Here is an 18,962-nt window from a genome sequence, read left to right on the forward strand (position 1 = left end):
CAGCTAAGGGTGATTGACAGGAGCACCCAGAGTCCTGTGAGAGACAGAGAAAGCAACCAGAGGGCGTAGGAAATGGGGGTGGGTGGTGGAGGAACTCTTGACTGACTGACGGGTATGGTAGATGGGCCTAGAGGAGCAGGGAATGTGGCCGGGCTACACAGTACCACACCAAGTCCTGGAACCCAGTGAAAGAGAAGAGGAGCTGGGCCTTGTCCGAATCCTGCTGCATCGCTGACTCGAACCTCTGGGCCTTGTCTTGTGTGGAGCGGAACACTTGGCATGCCACCCTCAGGGTGCCGGGGCCTCTCTGGGAGAGGGCATTGCTTTTGCTCCTCGAAGTCCAAGGTCAGCTCAAGCATTGGAATGCGCTGGTGGCCCTCACTGGATCTCTGTACCTCTGCCCCGGGCCCCGGTCAGGTTTGCCACTGAGCCTTGCCCATTTTGTCGTTTGCTTCCTGCCTGAGTTCTGCTGTGATGATCATCGGTGTTCACCGATTGACTGCTCATGTATGAGAATTATAAACTTAGTGAATTAATGTTTTCTAATGTAAGCAATGTCAGGCAGTTCCTGTGGACCGAGCAGCTGTACAGGCAGAGAGATGAAAATTAGGCTCCAGGAGTAAAACTCCCCATACAGACACCTGACCCCTGTTGTATTTGGCATTCTTTACATGGGTTCCATGTAAACACCATTGTCCCATCACCGAAGGCTTCTCCATCTCCCCCATGTAACTCTTCCCCTGTCCCCCCATGAACTTTCTGTGATAGCCGCTTCCCTGTCTAAACTCGACATCGAGCTCATTGCCAAGCAGATACCACCTCTGGCTGGACTGGTGTGGCACCATCAGATCAACAGTGGTTCCCACTGGAATTCCGGGCCCCCGCTGGGAACATTCCATCTGCTGATGGCTGTCGGGTATCAACGAGATAAACCAACCCTAGAAGATAAGACACTGGCAGTTCTTTAAGTCAGTGGACGCGATTAACTGAGCTTGGAATAGCAAACAGTGAAGAAGTGTGGGAAAGAAGTTCCTAACACCGGTCTTGCCCCTCTGCTTCCCCAGGGGCTCTGGGGCATGAATAGACACAGAGTGCTTCTCCTTGACTCAGCGTTTTAGTCTTCCTCCCTTAGCCCTAGGCTACAGACCAGCTACCTCAGGGGAGTAATAATGTCTCACAGGCTTTCTGAACTGGGTGGCATAGTAGGAGAGTTAGCCTGTGAACTACCATTGGTCAGTATTACATTGTCTGTCCTCTCCACAAGGCGAGAGGTGGCGGCGGGGGATGGGTGCTCAGGTCTGCGCCTTCAGACCGGAAGGCTGACTGCTGGTTACCCTCAGCGTTCTGTTTACAATGGAATCTTTTGTGGTGGCAAATGCGTGTCTTAAGACTTTGAACCTTAAAAACCAAGCCTCCCTCCCTTATTTCATTGCATCCCCGCAGCCGTAGTGTAAAGTGATTATAGTGATCACTGATGGTCGTCAGCTGAGAACGTAGCCACTCGTGCAGGTCAAGTGAGTTAAAGTCTGTCTCCAGTAGTCTGCACGGGGCACTCCGTCTGGTCCCTGCAGAGGTCTGTGAGGTGTGCACACTGCTAAACACAAGCGTCTCGTCCGTCGTGCGTGTTGCGATACAGAATGTTAAGCGGCAGGTCTGTGCTCCGAAAGCGGGTGTTAGTTAGAGTTGCCATGGGCTGTGTGACTGCACACACAGTCCCACCATACCCTGCAGGCTCTTCCCTGAGTGGACAAAAACCAAGACCAGAGCTCAGGTTTTTGACAACATCCAGTTGTGAAAAGAAGCTGCTGAGCATAGCAACGGGGAAGCAGGAGATGTGAGGTGCCCTCTGTGTTAGTCGATGGAGCCAGCCCAGCACAGCGGGACGCCATGACCCGCTTCTGCTGTAGCTGTTCCATTGTGTCACCTCGTGCCTTCATCGAGATTCGCATGACAACCTGGAGCATGGCGAGTGTGTGTGCCATAATTCCTTTCTTTTCACAGCGAGGCGTAAGTGGATTACGAGGTAGGCCTTTGAGAGAACCACTAATCAGCTTAGTTTAAGAATAGCATCAGGTAATGCTATCTGGAGCAGGATAGGATACTCTGCATCAAGGGTTTATGTGTCTGGCCAGATACTGAACACTGTGTCAGTGCATCCCAGCTGAGAAGTTTGGAGACGAGGGAGAGATGCCATGAGTGCTGTGTAACAGACGCCGGCTTGAAGAGAAGACTCTGCACCTTTAGAACTATTCCCTCAGTTAACGTTACATATTGCCGTTCTAGGGTCCCCATCCCAAGGCGGAGACGTCCCTGTGCTCATTAGTGGATGTCATCCTGGGCTACTGGTGTGTTTAAAGCTGTAACTCAGTCTGTCCCATTCAACTCAAGGAGCTTTGGAAAGATGTCTTTCAAAATGCAATCGTGAGATGACTTACGGGAAGCTTATTAAACTGGAGCGTGACGATAGTGGTTATGACGGAGTGAGGTTTGGCAAAACAGCAAAAAGCTCCCAATAAAATTTAATTAGGAGCACGGGAAGCCAGGGGCGGCTCTGAAGGAAGGGTGCATCACATCTAGTTCAAAGCGTATTGTGTTGGAATTCTGTGTTCTCTCCCCCCCTCCCCCTCCCCCCTCTCCCCCCACCTGCGTGTATGTGTGTCTGTCTGTCTGTTTTTCTTATGGAAACAAACTATAGTCAGAAATTATAAAACTAAAAAAAAATTTGGAAAACAAGTAGTATCTATATTGTAAAATCTTAAAACCTTCCTTAGTGTGCAGATTTCAAGCAGGTCTCCTCTCTGGTACTTTATTTCTGTCCTGACAGACATGGTTCATACCTTTGAAATGATGTTTTTGGAGCTTGGGTCCTCTGTCTTTCATCTTCAGAGTCTCCTTGGTGGTACAGGTGCCCTAAAGGGGCCAGCTCTCCAGACAGCTACGCAAGGTCACGTTATGTCACATGCTACTAAGTTGGTAAGCATCAGGATAGACGGCGCCATATTTTCCTTTAACATGAATGTTAATTTTTATTTGTTCCAAGGCAGGGCCTTGTTTTAGTAATACATATTGGCATCAAGGACACAAACAGGATGTTATTTTAACCCAATTTGGTTTTGGTTTTATGATAAGAATTTTTCCTTTTATGCGAAAGATGCCTACCGTGATGGTTATGCTCAGCCCAGGGAGTGGCACTATGAGAAGGTGTTGCCTTGTTGGAGGAAGTGTGTCACTGTGGGGTGGGCTTGGAGACCCTCCTCCTAGCTGCCTGGGGATGCTCAGTCTGTTCCTGGCTTCCTTTGGGTGAAGATGTAGAACTCAGCTCCTCCTGCACCATGCCTGCCTGGATGCTGCCATGCTCCCGCCTTGATGATAATGGACTGAACCTCTGAACCTGTGGGCCAGCCCCAGTTAAATGCTATCCTTTATAAGAATTGCATTGGTCATGGCGTCTGTTCACAGCAGTAAAACCCTAAGACACCCACCAAGTCACACAATAGGTTCTTGTTCTACATGCATTATTATTCAGGAATTATTTCAGATATGCTGAGATACATGAGTGCTGCAAAGATTGTAGAAAATCATCCTACCGTCTCAAAGTTCACAAACCAATGTGGACTGAGAAAAAGTAAGCAAATTAAACAAGTGTTTGCTTCTACTAAGTGCTCAGAATTTAGGCGGTGAATGAAGGCGGTGCTTAGAATATGTCATTATGTGGAGGGTAATAATTCAGTAAGTTGAATTGTTTAAGATCAAAATTGCCATTCTTTCAAGTATACACCTCATATCTTTCTATGAATGAATAGCGCTCGCTCGCTCTCTCTCTCTCTCTCTTTCTCTCTCTCTCTCACACACACACACACACACACAGATTCTAAATTAAACAAAATATAACCTCCTACACGTAAAAATTGCCTCCTTCTGCCTGGAGACAGAAGACAGAACTGTGATCCATGAGAGAAGGAGGTGGATGAGCCTCAGTTCGCCTACTGGCAGTTACCAGGCCCAAGCCCACTAATGAAGCCCCAAGCTGCCAGTGACCTCACTGAGATGAACAGACAGCCGCTAGGATTTGTGAAGGCGAGTCCCAGAGGAAAGGGCCTTGCACTGAGAAGGAGTAGGTACAGAGGGTACCCCTTGAGCCCACCGATCAGCTCTGCTCTCTCTCTGAGGGTGCAGCCTCACTGTTGGAGGAAGCTGTCCTGACAGTGCCATGGCTCACAAAGAGATCAGCTCATGTTCCCACCCACAGAGTGGAAAGACACATAGCACAGGAGAAATAGGGTGGGGCGTGCAGAAGAGTACCACCCAGCTAATCAGAGTAAATTACTCTACACCAGGGTCTGCCTGAGACTCGCCCAGACAAAGCTGAAAGCAAGCCTTAAGAGATAAAGCTGATCTGAGGAGACTTAACTGCCTGCTAGAACAAGCCCAAGGCCTTCAACAAAAACCCAGCACACATAGACGGGGAAACAGCGGGGTACCGGCTTTCAATCACAAGAGACTGCATGAAACTAATAAACTGTGACCTAGGCGGGGATCGTTGGGAATAAAAGCAGGGGTTACTCTAAGAATGATATCATCGTCTTTTGAAACCTCAAAGCCCACTCCCAGTGACGTGCCCCCTTCCCACAGGCCACACCTCCTAATCCTTGCCAAACAGTTCTACCAAGTATTCATATTTATAAGCTTATGGGAGCCATTTTCATTGAAACCACTGCACCTGCAAAAAAAAATGTAATGCACTGGATGGTTCACACTCTTACCTGTACGTCCAAAGGCAGGAGGCCTCACTAAGTCCCCATGGTGGAAGACTGCACAGCAAGCTTTAATTCCCGACACAAACACTCTGCTCATGCCATCAGTTGTCCCTGGAAGAATAAAGTAGGGGTGAGTGGTCCTCTGTCTCTCCCTGTGACTGGAATTGGAAGGTGCATCCTTTTCACGTGTGCACATTTTACCTAATTAAAATATCCCTTGCCCCATTAAAGGGCTGGAGGGCTGACTCCATGTAGGAGGAACGGCAGACCTCACTGACAGATAAGGTAGTAGCTGGTCCGACATAAATGTCGGTAAATAGTGAGTGGGTTGCACAGCCGTGGAGGCAATTTCTGCACGTGGGTCAGACTGAGGCCCGATGGAGAGCCTAGAGATTGGTGACACAGATGATGACATCCACTTGGAGAATATGCTTGCTTGGGACCAATGGGACACAGGTGTAGGGTATAAAAGGCACCCCCCCCCCAGGATTAATAAACAAGCTTGATGACACATTCTCACCTGCTCTGGAATTGGAGCCATTGATTCTGTGCCTTCTCACCCAGTGCCCCTAAGGGTGACTCTGGCAGGAAGGAGGACTCAAACAGTAGCTCAGTGGCTGAGAGCCTAGAACCCGCCTGGTGACTCACAACCATCTACAGAACTCTAGTTCTAAGGGATCCGATGCCCTTCACTGGCCCCTGGGCACCGAACCCATGCATGGTGCCCGTGCATACCCGTGAGCAAAATACTCATACAAAGAAAAAATACTCTTGCCTTATAAGTGAATCAAGAACCTGGGAAACTGTGAGGTTAAATATTGAATAGCCAATAGAGATGTTGAGTGTTTATCGTGATCATTTGATGCAGTAGTAATTACCTACTGGGCACTGAACCCTAGTTCATTTCAGATGCCGACTGATAGGGTCACCCGGTTCTTCAAGGCAGTACTTCACAGGGTAGGAACGATACCTAAAATCCGCCTCTCAGCTAAGGCGGAGGTTTCTACGAGCTGCAGTATAGCAAATCTCTTATTAATGAATGGCCTTTAATCCCTGCACTCAGAGCAGAGGCAAGCAGGTCTCTGTGAGTGGAACACCAGTCAGCCTGGTCCACACAGGGAGTTTTAGGTCAGCCAGGGCTACATGGCAAGACTGACTCGAAAAAAGAAAAGGAAGAAAGAAAAATAAGTGTTTTGTGTTTTTGCTTTTTTGTGGCTTCCTTTTCCATAACAGTAATAAAATGCCAGCATTTGGGGGGTGGAGGCCGAAGGATTAGTTTGCTTAGACCTCCTCAGAGGTGTGGTTTGAACCACATGAGACCCCGTCTGAAGCACATAAAAAGGCTGGGTTTAATGAGCCTTGCACGCTCAGTCTTCCACTGAAATCACCTGTGACAGTCTCACACGGCGAGGGCTCTCAACGAGCCAGCCAGCCATCGTCCTACCCCAGACTTTTTAATATTAAAATTGTAATTTCTTGACTCTAACAGGCTCAGCATCTTGAAAATGCCAACTGCCAAGATACATGTTTTCTTTCGAAAATATTTTCATGATTCTATATAACTAGAATTCTAGATTTCACCAGTCGCATAAGGAAAAGGGCTCCTTAGCAGGTGGACCAACTTTAACTGCGTCTAAGAATTGTAAAAACAAAAGTCAACTCGGAAAAACTGAACTTTCTCTTTCTTCTCTTTCTTCTCCTTGAAGGAGGCTCTTTGCCCTATCAGTAGTAGGAACCAGTGGGTTTTAGATGTTTTATTTGGAGCAAGACTCCATTTCAGTATTTCTCGGCGCTCAAGGAATTGTTTAGACAGCTGGTAAGCTGGCCTGCATATTAAAAAATATCTATGGCAGGGCAGGTCTTGGGTTGTCTTAGTATAAAATCAATTTGTGTCAGGGCCAATTTATGGCATCTGAAAATTTGCCTGGTCAGGCCAACAAAATGGGCAATGCCTACGTGGATTATTGGCCAATGCAGTTTGCGTGTTGAGCGAAGCTGTTGATAAGATGCTTTGTTCTACTTATGATCCATATTTACCAGCGTTCACTCTTTAAATAAACTTCACTTCCTGGGATGAGTACCTCATATGTTTGTCAGTGTAAATATTAACATATCTGTAGAAGATCGTAGAAGACAGACTTGCACACACCCCTTAAAGCATATCCTGCTGACTGATTAAATATTTTTTCTGTTACAGTTACCGTTCTGTTTGTCAAGTTTAACATATGCAACGATGAGCAAATATTGCTTTAGTTTTGCCGAACCATCGGTATTTCAAGAAATACTCTTAAAGTCTTCCTTTTTTTACACGTTCTTCTTTGCTCATTTCTACAACCATAAAACTGTTTGAAAGCAAGCTCACCGCCATTTTTGTGAAGGAGTCTGCTGAGGGTAGTTTTTCCACTTCTTACCAGATTGGACTGGCTCTGCCACCCTCCTGCAGGTGGCCATGCCTGGTCTTTGTCACCACGTGACCCCCTGGGATGGCTGCAGTGCTGATGCCTAGGTTTCAGTGTTACTTTGAACCCCGGATGTGGTGCTCTCAGGGCCTGGTGTTCATCCTCTCGTGTTCTGTCAGGAACCGCCACAGATTCAGTGTGGGGAGATGTCTCTACAAGAAAGTAGAACTCTGCAGGCTGCATGATTAAGATACGCTGCTTCCTCTGTGGCGACTGGTGCATGGTGTGCGCTTGGTAATGGGAACGTGTTTATATGAATAGATAGTGTATTCAAATCTCGGCTTTCCTGTGTGGAAAACTATACTCCATCCCGATTTCCCCAGAGGTAAGACAGAACAAGAGAAGGCCGTGCATTGGCTTAGCTTTGTATGTAGCACAATGAAATAAACCATCCTCCAACCCCGAGTGTGATGGTTAACACTGACTGCCACTTGACAGGACAGAGAATCGTGTGGGAGACAAATCTCTGGGTGTGTCACTGGTTTTCCCTGTAGAGTTGACAGGAGCGGCGAACAGTAGCCATGTCGCAAACCGAATCCCATCCTGTTGCAAGATTTCTGCCATCAAATACGAGTCTCCCTCAGGTTCCCAGGATGCCTGCAGGAGGCAGCCAGACCCACTGTCACAATGTACCCTGAATGGCGGAATCCTCCTTTCCCTCTGAAACCCCATGAGCTGGGCCTCTGCTGTCCAGACCCCATCAGAACAGCCCACTGAGCTGTAGCCCCAGCAGTGGAGGACTTGCTAGCTCAGAATTCCAAACTCCTCAGCCCACCTACTCGAGACCACATGGTCGGTCATGCTTATCAGAGCAGTAGTCAGACATCACGGTACCGCCAGTCTTCAGTATCCATTACTGTCCTGTTGCTGTGGCTTGACGACTTACGGAAAGAAAGGATTGTTTGGGCTCATGCACGGTTCCCTGGGATAGCCCTTGGTCTCAGGAACGTCATGGCAGTAGGAGCCTGAGGGAGCTGGTCACACTGCATCCACAGTCAGGGAACACAGTCGGCCTACATTCTCCCTTTTATTCAGTCTCTTACCTCAGCCAGTGGAGTAGTGTTGCCACGGTTAGCATGAGTAAGCCACCTCGGTAGGGGTAGCCTAGGCAATCCTTCCCAGGTGTGCCCAGAGGCTGGTGACTCTAGACCCTGTCAAGTTGTCAGTATTGGCCACCACAGTGAGACCTTGGCTTACTCTGTACTTTGTGCTTAAGTCCACGGATACATGGTAAGTAGAAATGGTGGACTCCCTAGGGGCAGACGCTCAGCCAGCACAGGAAGTGGCTTTTCTGCTGTAACCTTTGCTGTTCCCGACTTCTGGAGCATCACCATACAGTCGTCTCTTGTACCCGGTACCACCAACCAAATCCGGCTTCCTTGTAGTGGAGTGAACCCCAAATTAGAAACAGTACTTCTTAAGCATCCTCAGCCTCCGTGCTTTCTAGTCTGTGGTGATTGACTGTGTCTGCCCCAGGTACTGTCCAGTACCAGGCACCCAGTAGATTCTCTGTCAGGGCTTATAAAATAGTTCCCTAGGCTGATGGGAACGGGAGTGGCCCAGTGCCGAGTTCAAAACTTTTGCTGTTGTCAAAAAGGCTTATCGTTTTGATTTGCTAGGAAATGCTAGTGCCATTGATTAAACATACTCTGACCTCCTTATCATGGCCATGAGCTTAGGCACTCATCTGAAATATATGGTTCCTTGGAAAATGGAGTGTCTTTAAAGTGTGCACGCATGTACCATGAATTGAGAATTACTTTAGAAATAGTGCTCATGCATATTTTATACGTAAATTGACAAGGATGGCAGAAACCTCCTCTTCCCCCTGTAGCAGTTTGAACCAGACTGACAGGAGATTTATTGCCTAATCACACTTGTCATCCTGACATAAAAGTCATTAGTTTTAGAAAAACGTGTTTGTTATACCAGGATGATCTCTAATTAACACAATCAATATCGAACATGTATTTAAAGCTGGGAAGAACAGTCATCTCCAGCACATGTGGTCGACTCTAAGGAGCTGATGGCAGACCTGTTCGGTTCTGACACCGTGCTGTAAGCGCAGCTTGACGTATGAGGAAGGGAGGCACCAGGGTGTACAGCCTCCGTTGTACTTCAGAGCTGCTGGCATTGACTCCCTTTGTGGGCGAACTAAGGTCACAGAAGCATCAGAACAGGATGTCATTTAAACCGATGAGTATCTGGACTAGGATTCAAGCCAGATCCAGTGTGATATCCTCCTCAGTACCAAACTCCACTAACCAGGTTGTCCATAGTGGCACCCACATGTGGCCATGCCCTCTTTTCTTCAAGTGCATGTCAAGTTAGAGCCCAGAAGAATAAACCAAGAGCCATTCATACAGAGCGAGCAACGTGAATGTGAGAAGCTTCAGACACAGGCTGGGTTTTCAGGGGGCTTCACATTGAGGCTGCATCACCGTGGGCAGTGTGGTCTCGAGTGTTGTGGAATGTCACCGGCTAGTGGAACTACTCTTCTGTGTTGGTGTGTACTGAAGACCCAGTGGTACCCATGCCTGCCCGTCCCCCTCTCTCTGCCTAGCATCATGGAGTACACAGTTGCTTCATGCTGCCTCACAGTCAAGCGAGCTCATCCAGTTGCCTGTTAGTGGGCATGCTTCTAAACACACACAGGTCAAAAGTTGATTTAGACCAAAAATGGTGCAATCCATCTGCATCATCCAGACTCCCCCCGCCCCCCAACTGCCTCACTGTTGTTTCCTGTAACACCAGTCTAGGTGTACAGTTCATCCTGGGATGCTCACGTTTAAAGCGGGCCCGCTGCGGGTTATTTCTTCCTTTTATCAGGTCCTTTCTGCAGTGATCCCCTCGTATAATTACTTCCTTGAATTACATAATGGACTGGAAGATGAAATTACCAGTTAGGACTGGTATTTAGAGGGACTTAGAATAATACCGCCTGAAACCTGCAGGTGCCTTGGAGGGAGGCTCAGTAGTTGGTCCCTCGGGTCTTAATAAAGACTGCAGTGGCAGCCATCGTTCAGAAGGCCTTTGAGAGTGGAAGCATACGTTGTGCTTCTTGGTAAGCTCCAAAGACAAGGGGGCCATGGTTCCTAGAGTAGAGTGTGAGGCCATATCCCAGGATGACCCCTCAGGTGGCTGTGGGGGCAGGTTCTGGCCACGCCTAGGGGACAGAATACAAAAAACATCCCTTGGCCTGAGCTTCTTCAACCCCCAAGTCCCTCCTTCCCAGGTCCCATTGGTGTCTGCAGGTCGATGAAATGGAGAACAGTGAGCTTGGAGACCCTAGGCAGTGGTCGCAGAGCCGGGCTGAGAACGCTGGAGTCAGATGCGTCCTTCAGCCTGTGGCCACAGCAAGCGTCTCGGTCTCCCTTCCTAGAGGCAGAGGGAGCCCCAATTGCTTTTACCTAGTGAGGAGACTGGGCAAAGTGAGCTCCCAGAAACAGAGTTAGTCACACTGCCATGCACCCTGCAGTTCTGTGATAATCGGCGTCCAAGGCATCTAGAAAAAAAGAAAAGGCATTATTAAAGTTCTGAGTCATTTGGTTCCAGGGTGTGTATAGTAACAAACTAACTTGGTTTTGTTTTGAGAGTGAATTCTACTTCCCTGCACTTGAAACCCAAATACTCGGGGTATATGCTCAAACCCGTGCCGTGCTCTCTTGCCTGTGATTAGATGTGATTAGATGACCAGATGTGCATGCTTCGATTTAAGAGAGGAGGAGCTGGAACCATTTCGGGTTTTGAGTCTAGAGGCCTGAAGAACACTCCATGACACCAGGTTCTTAGTTGAAAGTTGAACCAGCGTGCCCCCTGACTGTCAAAGGCTGGGTGCACTAAGCCTGTGAAAGAGCTACACACGGGAAAGCGAAGCAGCTAAAGAAAGCCGTGCCTTGCTCTAAGTGGGCCCACATGGGCCTCCGGGACTTCAGAGTCGGGCTTTGCTCCTTTAGTCGGATGGACGAGAAGCTGTCATTCTGTGTGGACACACTCGCCTGGCTGCACATTTTAATCAAGTTCACACTCAGAGTAAAGTAGCTTTCATAGACTGGGGACGGTTGAGGGTAACGGGATGGGTCATTGTCAGTGCTTTCACTCATGAAGAGCGAGGAGAGTGCGGGGAAGACTCGAGGAAGGAAAGTCTAAAGGTCGACTTGTGTCTGTGGCAAGTTCTTTCTTTTGCTCATTTCGTCTTGATTGAATGCCTGTGGTGCCCTTGAAGCTGGGAATGAGAATAAAGGAGAATAGCCCTACTGTGAGGTGGTCCTACTGTGAGGTGCTGGAGGTGTCCTGTGAGTTGCTGGAGGTGTCCTGTGAGTTGACTCTGCTGTGAGATGCTGGTGGTGTCCTGTGAGCCACTCAGCACTGGCTGTCTTCTTGGAGCTTTTGCAGTGTGTTGGTCCCCTCTTTCCTACCTTCCCCAGATCCAGGGCATTCAATCATAGGCCTCAGCTATGGCTCTCTCAGTCCTAAAGATGCAGAAAGCATGTTTCCTTCACATCATACCATTTACCTCTCCTAAGCCTATCCATTACTGTTTGATAACATAAATAGCCCACGGCAGATTCAAATGCTAAGATTTTGTTAAACGTGATATTCACAGCATGGGGCTTTGAAAGCCTGGAAGTTCCAGTCCCCCTTTGTCTCTTACGGGACTTGGTGAGGCTCCTCTGCCTTGGCAGTCTCTCTGTAAGGTAGTCCATCCCCATATGTACCTGTGCTGGTTAGTGTGTCTATTGTCAACTCTATGGAAACAAAAGTCACCTGGGAGGAGGGACTGTCTCTATCAAGTGGGCTTGTGACCATGTCTGGGAGAAATTCCGATTGGTGACTGTCAGTGTATGCAGGTGAGCTAGGTCTGTGTGAAGATCTGTGTGAAAGGCTGGGTAAGCATAAACCAGAAAACCATCCTTTCTACCTGTTTCCTACCCCCGGGTTTCCCTTGCACCTGGCTGCTTTCCCTCAAAGAAAAGGTGCAACCTGGAAGCGAAAGCTGAAGTAAACCATTTCCTCTCAGGTTGCTTGCTGTCATGCATGGTGTTTACAGCAACAGAAGTGCACACTAGGACAGTAAACACTCCCACTGGTGGCTTGCATTCCTTATATAGTGGCTTAATGGTTTGGACACAAGAGCACTTTACAAATTAAACCCAGTAGCACAGTTGGACTTAGCCTGGCAGCCGCACAGAGCCCCTTCTGGCACCCCCAGGTGACATGGGGGCGCCTCCAGGGCACCTGCACAGGGTTGACCTAGGCCCCCCGCATTAGCAGAAGCCAGCTCCAAAATGTCAGTTCCCAGCACATTGGGAGAATGATAAATCTAACAAGCACGAGTAGAGCTTGTAATAATTTTGAGGTACAGTGTTTTGAGAGTGAGGAATTTGCCTGACAAGTTCCTATTAGGGACGTGTTCAGATAGAATTTGAGAGAAGACGCTGAAATACTGACCTCTGACCTCCTCATGCAAATTCTCCTCCTCCTCACCTGTGTGGAGAGAAAAGTGGGAGGGGGGAGAGAGAGAGAGAAGAGGGAGGGAGAGTGGGGGATATTTCTCTAGCAGTATTGTTAAATCAAATGTCTTCCAAACCAATAAAGCAACTTTGAGTTGATAGAATATCGCTCACGTTAAGATAGAACTTGTCTGACTCAGACCAGGGAAGGGTTGGAACACTGTGCTTGGTGGCAATGAGCAGGAAGTGTTTTTGAGATTTCGGGCCCAATTAAAGAGCTCTGTTGCCTTTAATAATTGCAGCATTGTAATAAAGTGAAATAAAAGATCAGTCACGGCATTCCTGATTGGATACTGTTAGCTGCCTGGGAGGGGCACCAGCTGCTTGCTTCCCTGAGAAGTTCCTGGTCAGAGAGAGAGCCACTCCAAGTCCATTGTGTGAACGCGCCCAGCTACCTCAGAAGGGTTTTGTGCGCTTCTGACAGTGCCTTCCCTCAGTAAATGTTTAATGGGGAAGCTTATTAAAGTTTTATTTATTATTCTTGATAAAGCGTAGAAATGAAGATAAGTTAAAGTACTAGGGAAAATGTAATTGAAACAGCTCGGAGCATCATTTAAATCAATTCCCTTGCTAATGTACAAATATTAAAAGCGCGTGACTACAACTTAAGACATGTTCAAACACCGTTATGGGGAAAATATGAGCAATATCTTGTCTTACTATTCCTAGATTACTAGAAAACGAGGATTGGCTTGTCCTCCTGCCCCCATCTTTGAAGCACTGGGGTTTCTGTGACGTACCACCAAACCCTGTTGCCTTACTCTGTGAGATATAAAATGTGTGAGTGCAGCAATCACTTGTACAAGCCATAGCTGGGATGCAGAGCCCAGGATAGACGTGACTGGGTTGGAACATTATGTTGTCACTTAGGCATCCTCGCAGGAGATTAATAGTGTTTTCGGTGACTTTTCTTTGACTGTGCTTATAATCTCTCTAACACAGATGAAGCAGTGTGACTGATTGTTATTAATTTACCCACTGTGTGAAAGAAATTTTAAAAATTTAAAGAAATCACCGTGGTTGGTCTAAAGCTCTATCACTTAAGTCTGGGAATAAAGAGAGCGTCTATATTTTTCTGACGATGTAATTAAATCAAGGGTTGCAAATAAACTGATTTTTTTTTTACACCTGTATAGAGTATCTGACTAAGCTTTCTGAAATGAAACCCTTAGGGCGTAGCATGGGGACAGGCTTTGCCAGCTTACGCTGGGTTTTCCTGGTAGAGATGTGAATGAACTGTAGCAGAAGTGAGGCCAGTTGCTGAGATTTAAATGAGTTTTTCTTTCTTTTTTCCCCCCCTCTCTTGATCAGGCCATCAGCTGCAAAGGTCAACACAGCATATCGTACACTTTGTCACGGAACCAGACCGTAGTGGTGGAGTACACACATGATAATGACACGGACATGTTTCAGGTAACACGCCTTTTTCAGTGCACGCCGTTCCATTTCCGTTCACGTGTGTGTTTTGACATTTAACCAGAACATCTGCCATAGCGCCATTCACTCACGCCCAGGGGAAAAGCGGTGAGAATAATGTAAAAATTACTCTGATTCTAATGCGGCATAAGGAAATTATAAGACCATATCTTGATATGTTTTTGATTGCTTGCTTGCTTGTTTTTGAGATTGTATCTTAATTACAGCGGTTTTTTTTTTTTTCAACCCTCCCACACACCTTCCCTGCTGGCCTTCAAATTCATAGCCTCCTTTTTTTCATCAATCTTAATGTAATAAAAATAGATATTAAAAATAGTCACAAAAAATGTAAAGGCGGCCACTTTTAAAACAAACATAACAGAGCTTTTTAAATGGCACAAGTCAAGGAAGACCTAAAAATACTGGAGTCTTCCAGAAGTAATTGGGGCAGTGTATGGAAAACTCATGTGATGTGGTCAGTGCCTTACTGTCTTCTAGAAAGAGTAAAGCATATGTGCTTTCATAATTAAATTTTAAGAAGATAAACACTGATAGTCAGATTATTTAATACTTATCTCAGAAAAGCTCTTTGACCTTAAGAATGTTATAGGATGAGTATAGGAAGAGTCAATGGCACCTTGCAGAGTCTAGAAGTAAACCAAACAAAGGAAAGAAAGAGGGAAAACATCAATGAAACTGAACAGAGGGGTTAGAAAATGCACCCAAGATTCAGGACTTAACCAACAGAAAGCTTTAATGTGGACCCAGACACACACAAAGGCGGAGGTGAGCCATGGAGGCGAGCCTTGGAGGGGAGCCCTGCCCATCTGCACGGGGAGGAGTGAGCATGGGATGAAGAGACAAAGGCCCTGTAGATGAACAGAGGTGACTTCACGTGTCAGAGTGGGAAGGCGGGTTAGCCCATGGAGCAGCAGGCTTTCTTTTTCACAGTGTGGCTTCCTTACGAGTGTCAGAAACATAAAAACTAAAGTGGGGGCTCGAGATAGCAAATCCAGATGCAAATCCCCATCCTGCACCCATTTCCCCAGACTTTACAAAGGAGCAAGAGCGAAACAGGGACAGTTGTCAGAAAGAGAACCATAAGAAGTAGCCAGCGGCTGTATTTTAAAGTCACTGAATGCAGGCGAGCTCACGGCAGAGTACTCCTTGCTGTTAGTGATCGGAAGTGCAGCACCGAGCACCTTGAGAGGAAGTGGCTTCTGGACAGCACTGAGTCAGGGCAGTGTGTGCACAGGGCAACGTCAGAGCAACGTCACAGCAACGTCACAGCAACGTCACAGCAGCACCGGGGACGTAAACCCTCAGATCCACTGGCCCAGCCACTCTGCCACTAGTTTATGCATAAATGGTTAATGACTGTGAAATGTAACTTAACCACAGATCCTTGGTTCACGGTTACATTTTCTAAGGAAGAACTAAAGGTAAATGTGAACTTCATGTGAACAGGTAGAGCGGGTCGACCAGAAAGCTCCATAGCACACGTGAGCTTCAACGCCTGACTGAAAAGAAGAACCTGTCTCTGTCAGAAGGGTCTCCTCTCTCTAAACTGTCCTCGAAATTTGTGGAGAAACATTTGTCCTTATAAGCTATCTGATTAAAACTTAAGATCAAAATTGCAGTAGTTAGCTGGGAAAGAAAACTGCCTCACAAATTAACACTGTAAAATTCCACATGACTGGGTGGCCAGGTTTTCTGAATTAAGTGATTACTGTATAAATTACTCAAGTTAAAGCTTCCTGATCCTGAGACATCCCCACAAAACATAAAATATGAATAAGTTTTGTCTTTTAGGTAAGTTTCTTCATAGCCAAAATGTAATAAAGTAAAAGGCAAGTGACAAATGGGAGAAATATTTACAATTCGTGTCACAAGTAATTGAGGTCCTAAAAGATAAGGCACTCCTAAAAAACGACTAAGAAAAGTACACACAGTCGAGCTGACATACCATCAAAGGATGTAACAGCTATTCATTTTAAAAGGACATTAAATAGCTCATTAAAATAAGAAACTGCACTGTACTCATCTACTGAAAGAAAAAAAAAAGGATATGTGATTTTTGATTAGGGGAGGAACATTCCTTTTCTCTTGCTAGATTAGAAAAGGAAGCCAAAGACTCTTGTCAGAAATACAGGAGAGACAGGTTAATCTCCAGTGCGTTATAAACTGATGCAACCTCTGTGGGAGGCAGCGGTTTGGAAATGGCTGTGGAAAACCTGAAATGCTCACACACTTGGACTCAACTCTGATCTTCCCAAGTGAAAGACGTTCCCTTCCCACAGACTCACCCCAGGGATATCCTTTCGTATGTGCAACATGACGTTTCACAGGGCTCTTGCTCAATGCATTGCTTAAGAAACGTAACTGGAGCCCCGCAAGGCCTCGTGCCGGACAAGGAAAAGCCCTGAATACAGACTCAGAGCTCAGAACAGATTGGTGGAGCAAATATCAGTGCCGCTGTGTACAGTGAGTCATACCGTTAGCATCAGAGCTAGTTAGGCTTGCTTACTGTGAAGTGTCAAACAGTTACGTCATGGTGTTAAATACAGGCAATAATGCTAAATATTACATTAGTATTAGATATTTTGTATTGTTAAGTTGGCGTTATTAAATGACTGGAGCATTTCTCAAGTCCACTAAAAGTCTCTAAAATGGTAAATAAGACACTGTCCAGGCAGCTAGCTCTGTGAAGGGAGGAGTAAGAAGTGGTGTGCACATTCAGGGACCGCGTGAGGTAAACAGTTCTGGACAGCTGCGCACTAAGTAACAGACATAACCATAAATACAGGCTTAGTTGTTCAAACTCAGAGGCAAGGCCTCTGTTATTTATACACAGCATTAGCAGCAGTTCCACTCTCTGTGCCATTCCATGTGCCACCTAAATGGCTCTCTGTATGCCACGGACAGGCGCGTACTTCTTGTCAGTATTGCTATGGAACTTTACAATGATGTTTAACACAAAGCCTGTTTACTACAAGTGGGCTGGAAGCATCCTCAACCGTCAGTCGTCGTGATCTTTGACAGTTGCCTCAGACACTTTCCCAACCTTAAGTCAACAGCTTGCCGTCTGTCCCGTGCGAAGTGGGCAGGCAGGTGCCAGAGTGGGAGCTGGTGCACCCCTTTAAGGAGAATCTCGAGTGTTTCCCCATGCCCACTGCAGCATCCTTCGATGACGAGTATGCTCTTCTTTGTGCCCTTCCCTTGTCAGAGTGAATTAAAGCTGCAGTTGGATTGTTTTACAGTTAACTTCTGAGAGCTTCACTTTGTCAAAGTAGTAAAAAGACTCAAGATCCAATAAAACTTGATAGAGTTTTTCGCCACCAATATGTGGCAATGCTGAGGGTGCACCACAGTGGGGTGGAAGTGCCATCTTGACATCTTTGCTTTATTATGGGAGAAATCTGGGCAGATCCAAGAGCTTCTTGGCCAACCGGTCTTGCCAGGGGGCTCCAGAATCGGCAAGAGGTCCTTCAAATAAGATGAAGAGAACCAGCAAACGGGCCCAGTTGGTAAAGGCATTTGCCCTCCAGCCTAATGACCCACACCTAATTCCCAGAAGCTACAATTATAGAGAAGCAACTCAGGCAAGTTGTTCTCTGACCTCCACACAGTGCCTTACATGCACGCCCCCCATTCATTACTCCTGTGCGTGCACACACGCACACACACGCGGAAAGAAAACCAAGGGTAAATAATGGTGAAAGTCACTGGGAAAGACATGGCATCGACTTCTGGCCTCATTGTACATTCACACAACCATCTACTCCTTCAACCCCTTGCATACATAGACAGAAAAAGGGAAAATACTGATTTTTTTTTAAAATAGCCTCTAAATTTTGAAACTGAAAACTCAAGATTTTTGAAGGGAAGACCACCTTAAACTGAGGTCAGAGCCTGCCATGGCAGAAGTAAGCTTTGGGTTTTTGTTTTCCACACAGAACCAATGCTTCCTCCTTACAGAGAGAGGCAAGACAAACAAGACTATATATTTCTTAAGAAAGCACGACACTGGTGGGTTTTCCTGAAATAATCTAGTTTTTGTTTTTGAAATGTGTCTCTGTGTGAGAGTCCATGCCATCTGTATGCAGGTGACTGCAGAGGCCAGGAGAGGACTTAGATCTGGAACTGAGCTGTCTTATGTGGGCACCATGAACCAAGTGTAGGTCCTCAGGAAGAACAGCTCCCAACGGCTATTTCTCCAGCCCTGTAATATCTACCACTTTCTGTCTACCGAACAGAGTCATGGTAGGAGTTCTGGTTTGTTTTGGTTTGTTTGTTTGAACAGGGTCTCACTATGTACACCAGGCAGGACGTGAACTCAGAGATCCACCTCTATCTGCCTTCTGGGTGCTGAGGTAAAGGCATGCAACACCATGCCCAGCTTTTTCTCCTTTTAACAAGCATGCATGTTCAGAGTCTACGGCAGGCAAACAGTACACCAGCATTCACCGTTCTAAGGGTAGGCTGCGTTCTCAGCCATCCCCGTTAGCTCGATCTCAGTCAGGGTTTCGTGTGTGTTGGTAGTGTCAGCATGAACAGTTGGGACTAGGTGTGAATTTAGGGATTTAGAGATGGATTTAGAGTTTGAATTCACAGAAGCAAGCAAGATCTTAGTAGTCGCTTCCTAGGGTTGGAATAAATGGAGAAAGGAAATAAAGAAGCTCCCAACAAGAAAGTAAAACAAATCTCAGGGACTCAGAGGAGACTCAGGGGCCTTACACTGTTGCTCAGAGGAGAGAGAGGACTAAGTGTGCTCTGCCTCTGAGGCCAGGAGACCAACTTAACTTAGGTGCATCACT

At 46.7% G+C, this 18,962-nt stretch overlaps 1 protein-coding gene across 1 annotated transcript in view; it reads left to right on the plus strand.

Moving 5' to 3' along the window:
- Positions 1–18,962, plus strand: part of Peli2 (pellino E3 ubiquitin protein ligase family member 2) — a 142,159-nt gene that overhangs the window by 109,715 nt on the left and 13,482 nt on the right. The window contains 1 exon segment of the mRNA NM_001107259.1: positions 14,041–14,142. Within this exon segment, the coding sequence (NP_001100729.1) occupies positions 14,041–14,142 (102 nt within the window).

The sequence above is a fragment of the Rattus norvegicus genome, chromosome 15, assembly GCF_021556685.1.
Source record: "Rattus norvegicus strain SHRSP/BbbUtx chromosome 15, alternate assembly SHRSP_T2T, whole genome shotgun sequence".
Classification (NCBI taxonomy): Eukaryota; Metazoa; Chordata; class Mammalia; order Rodentia; family Muridae; genus Rattus; species Rattus norvegicus.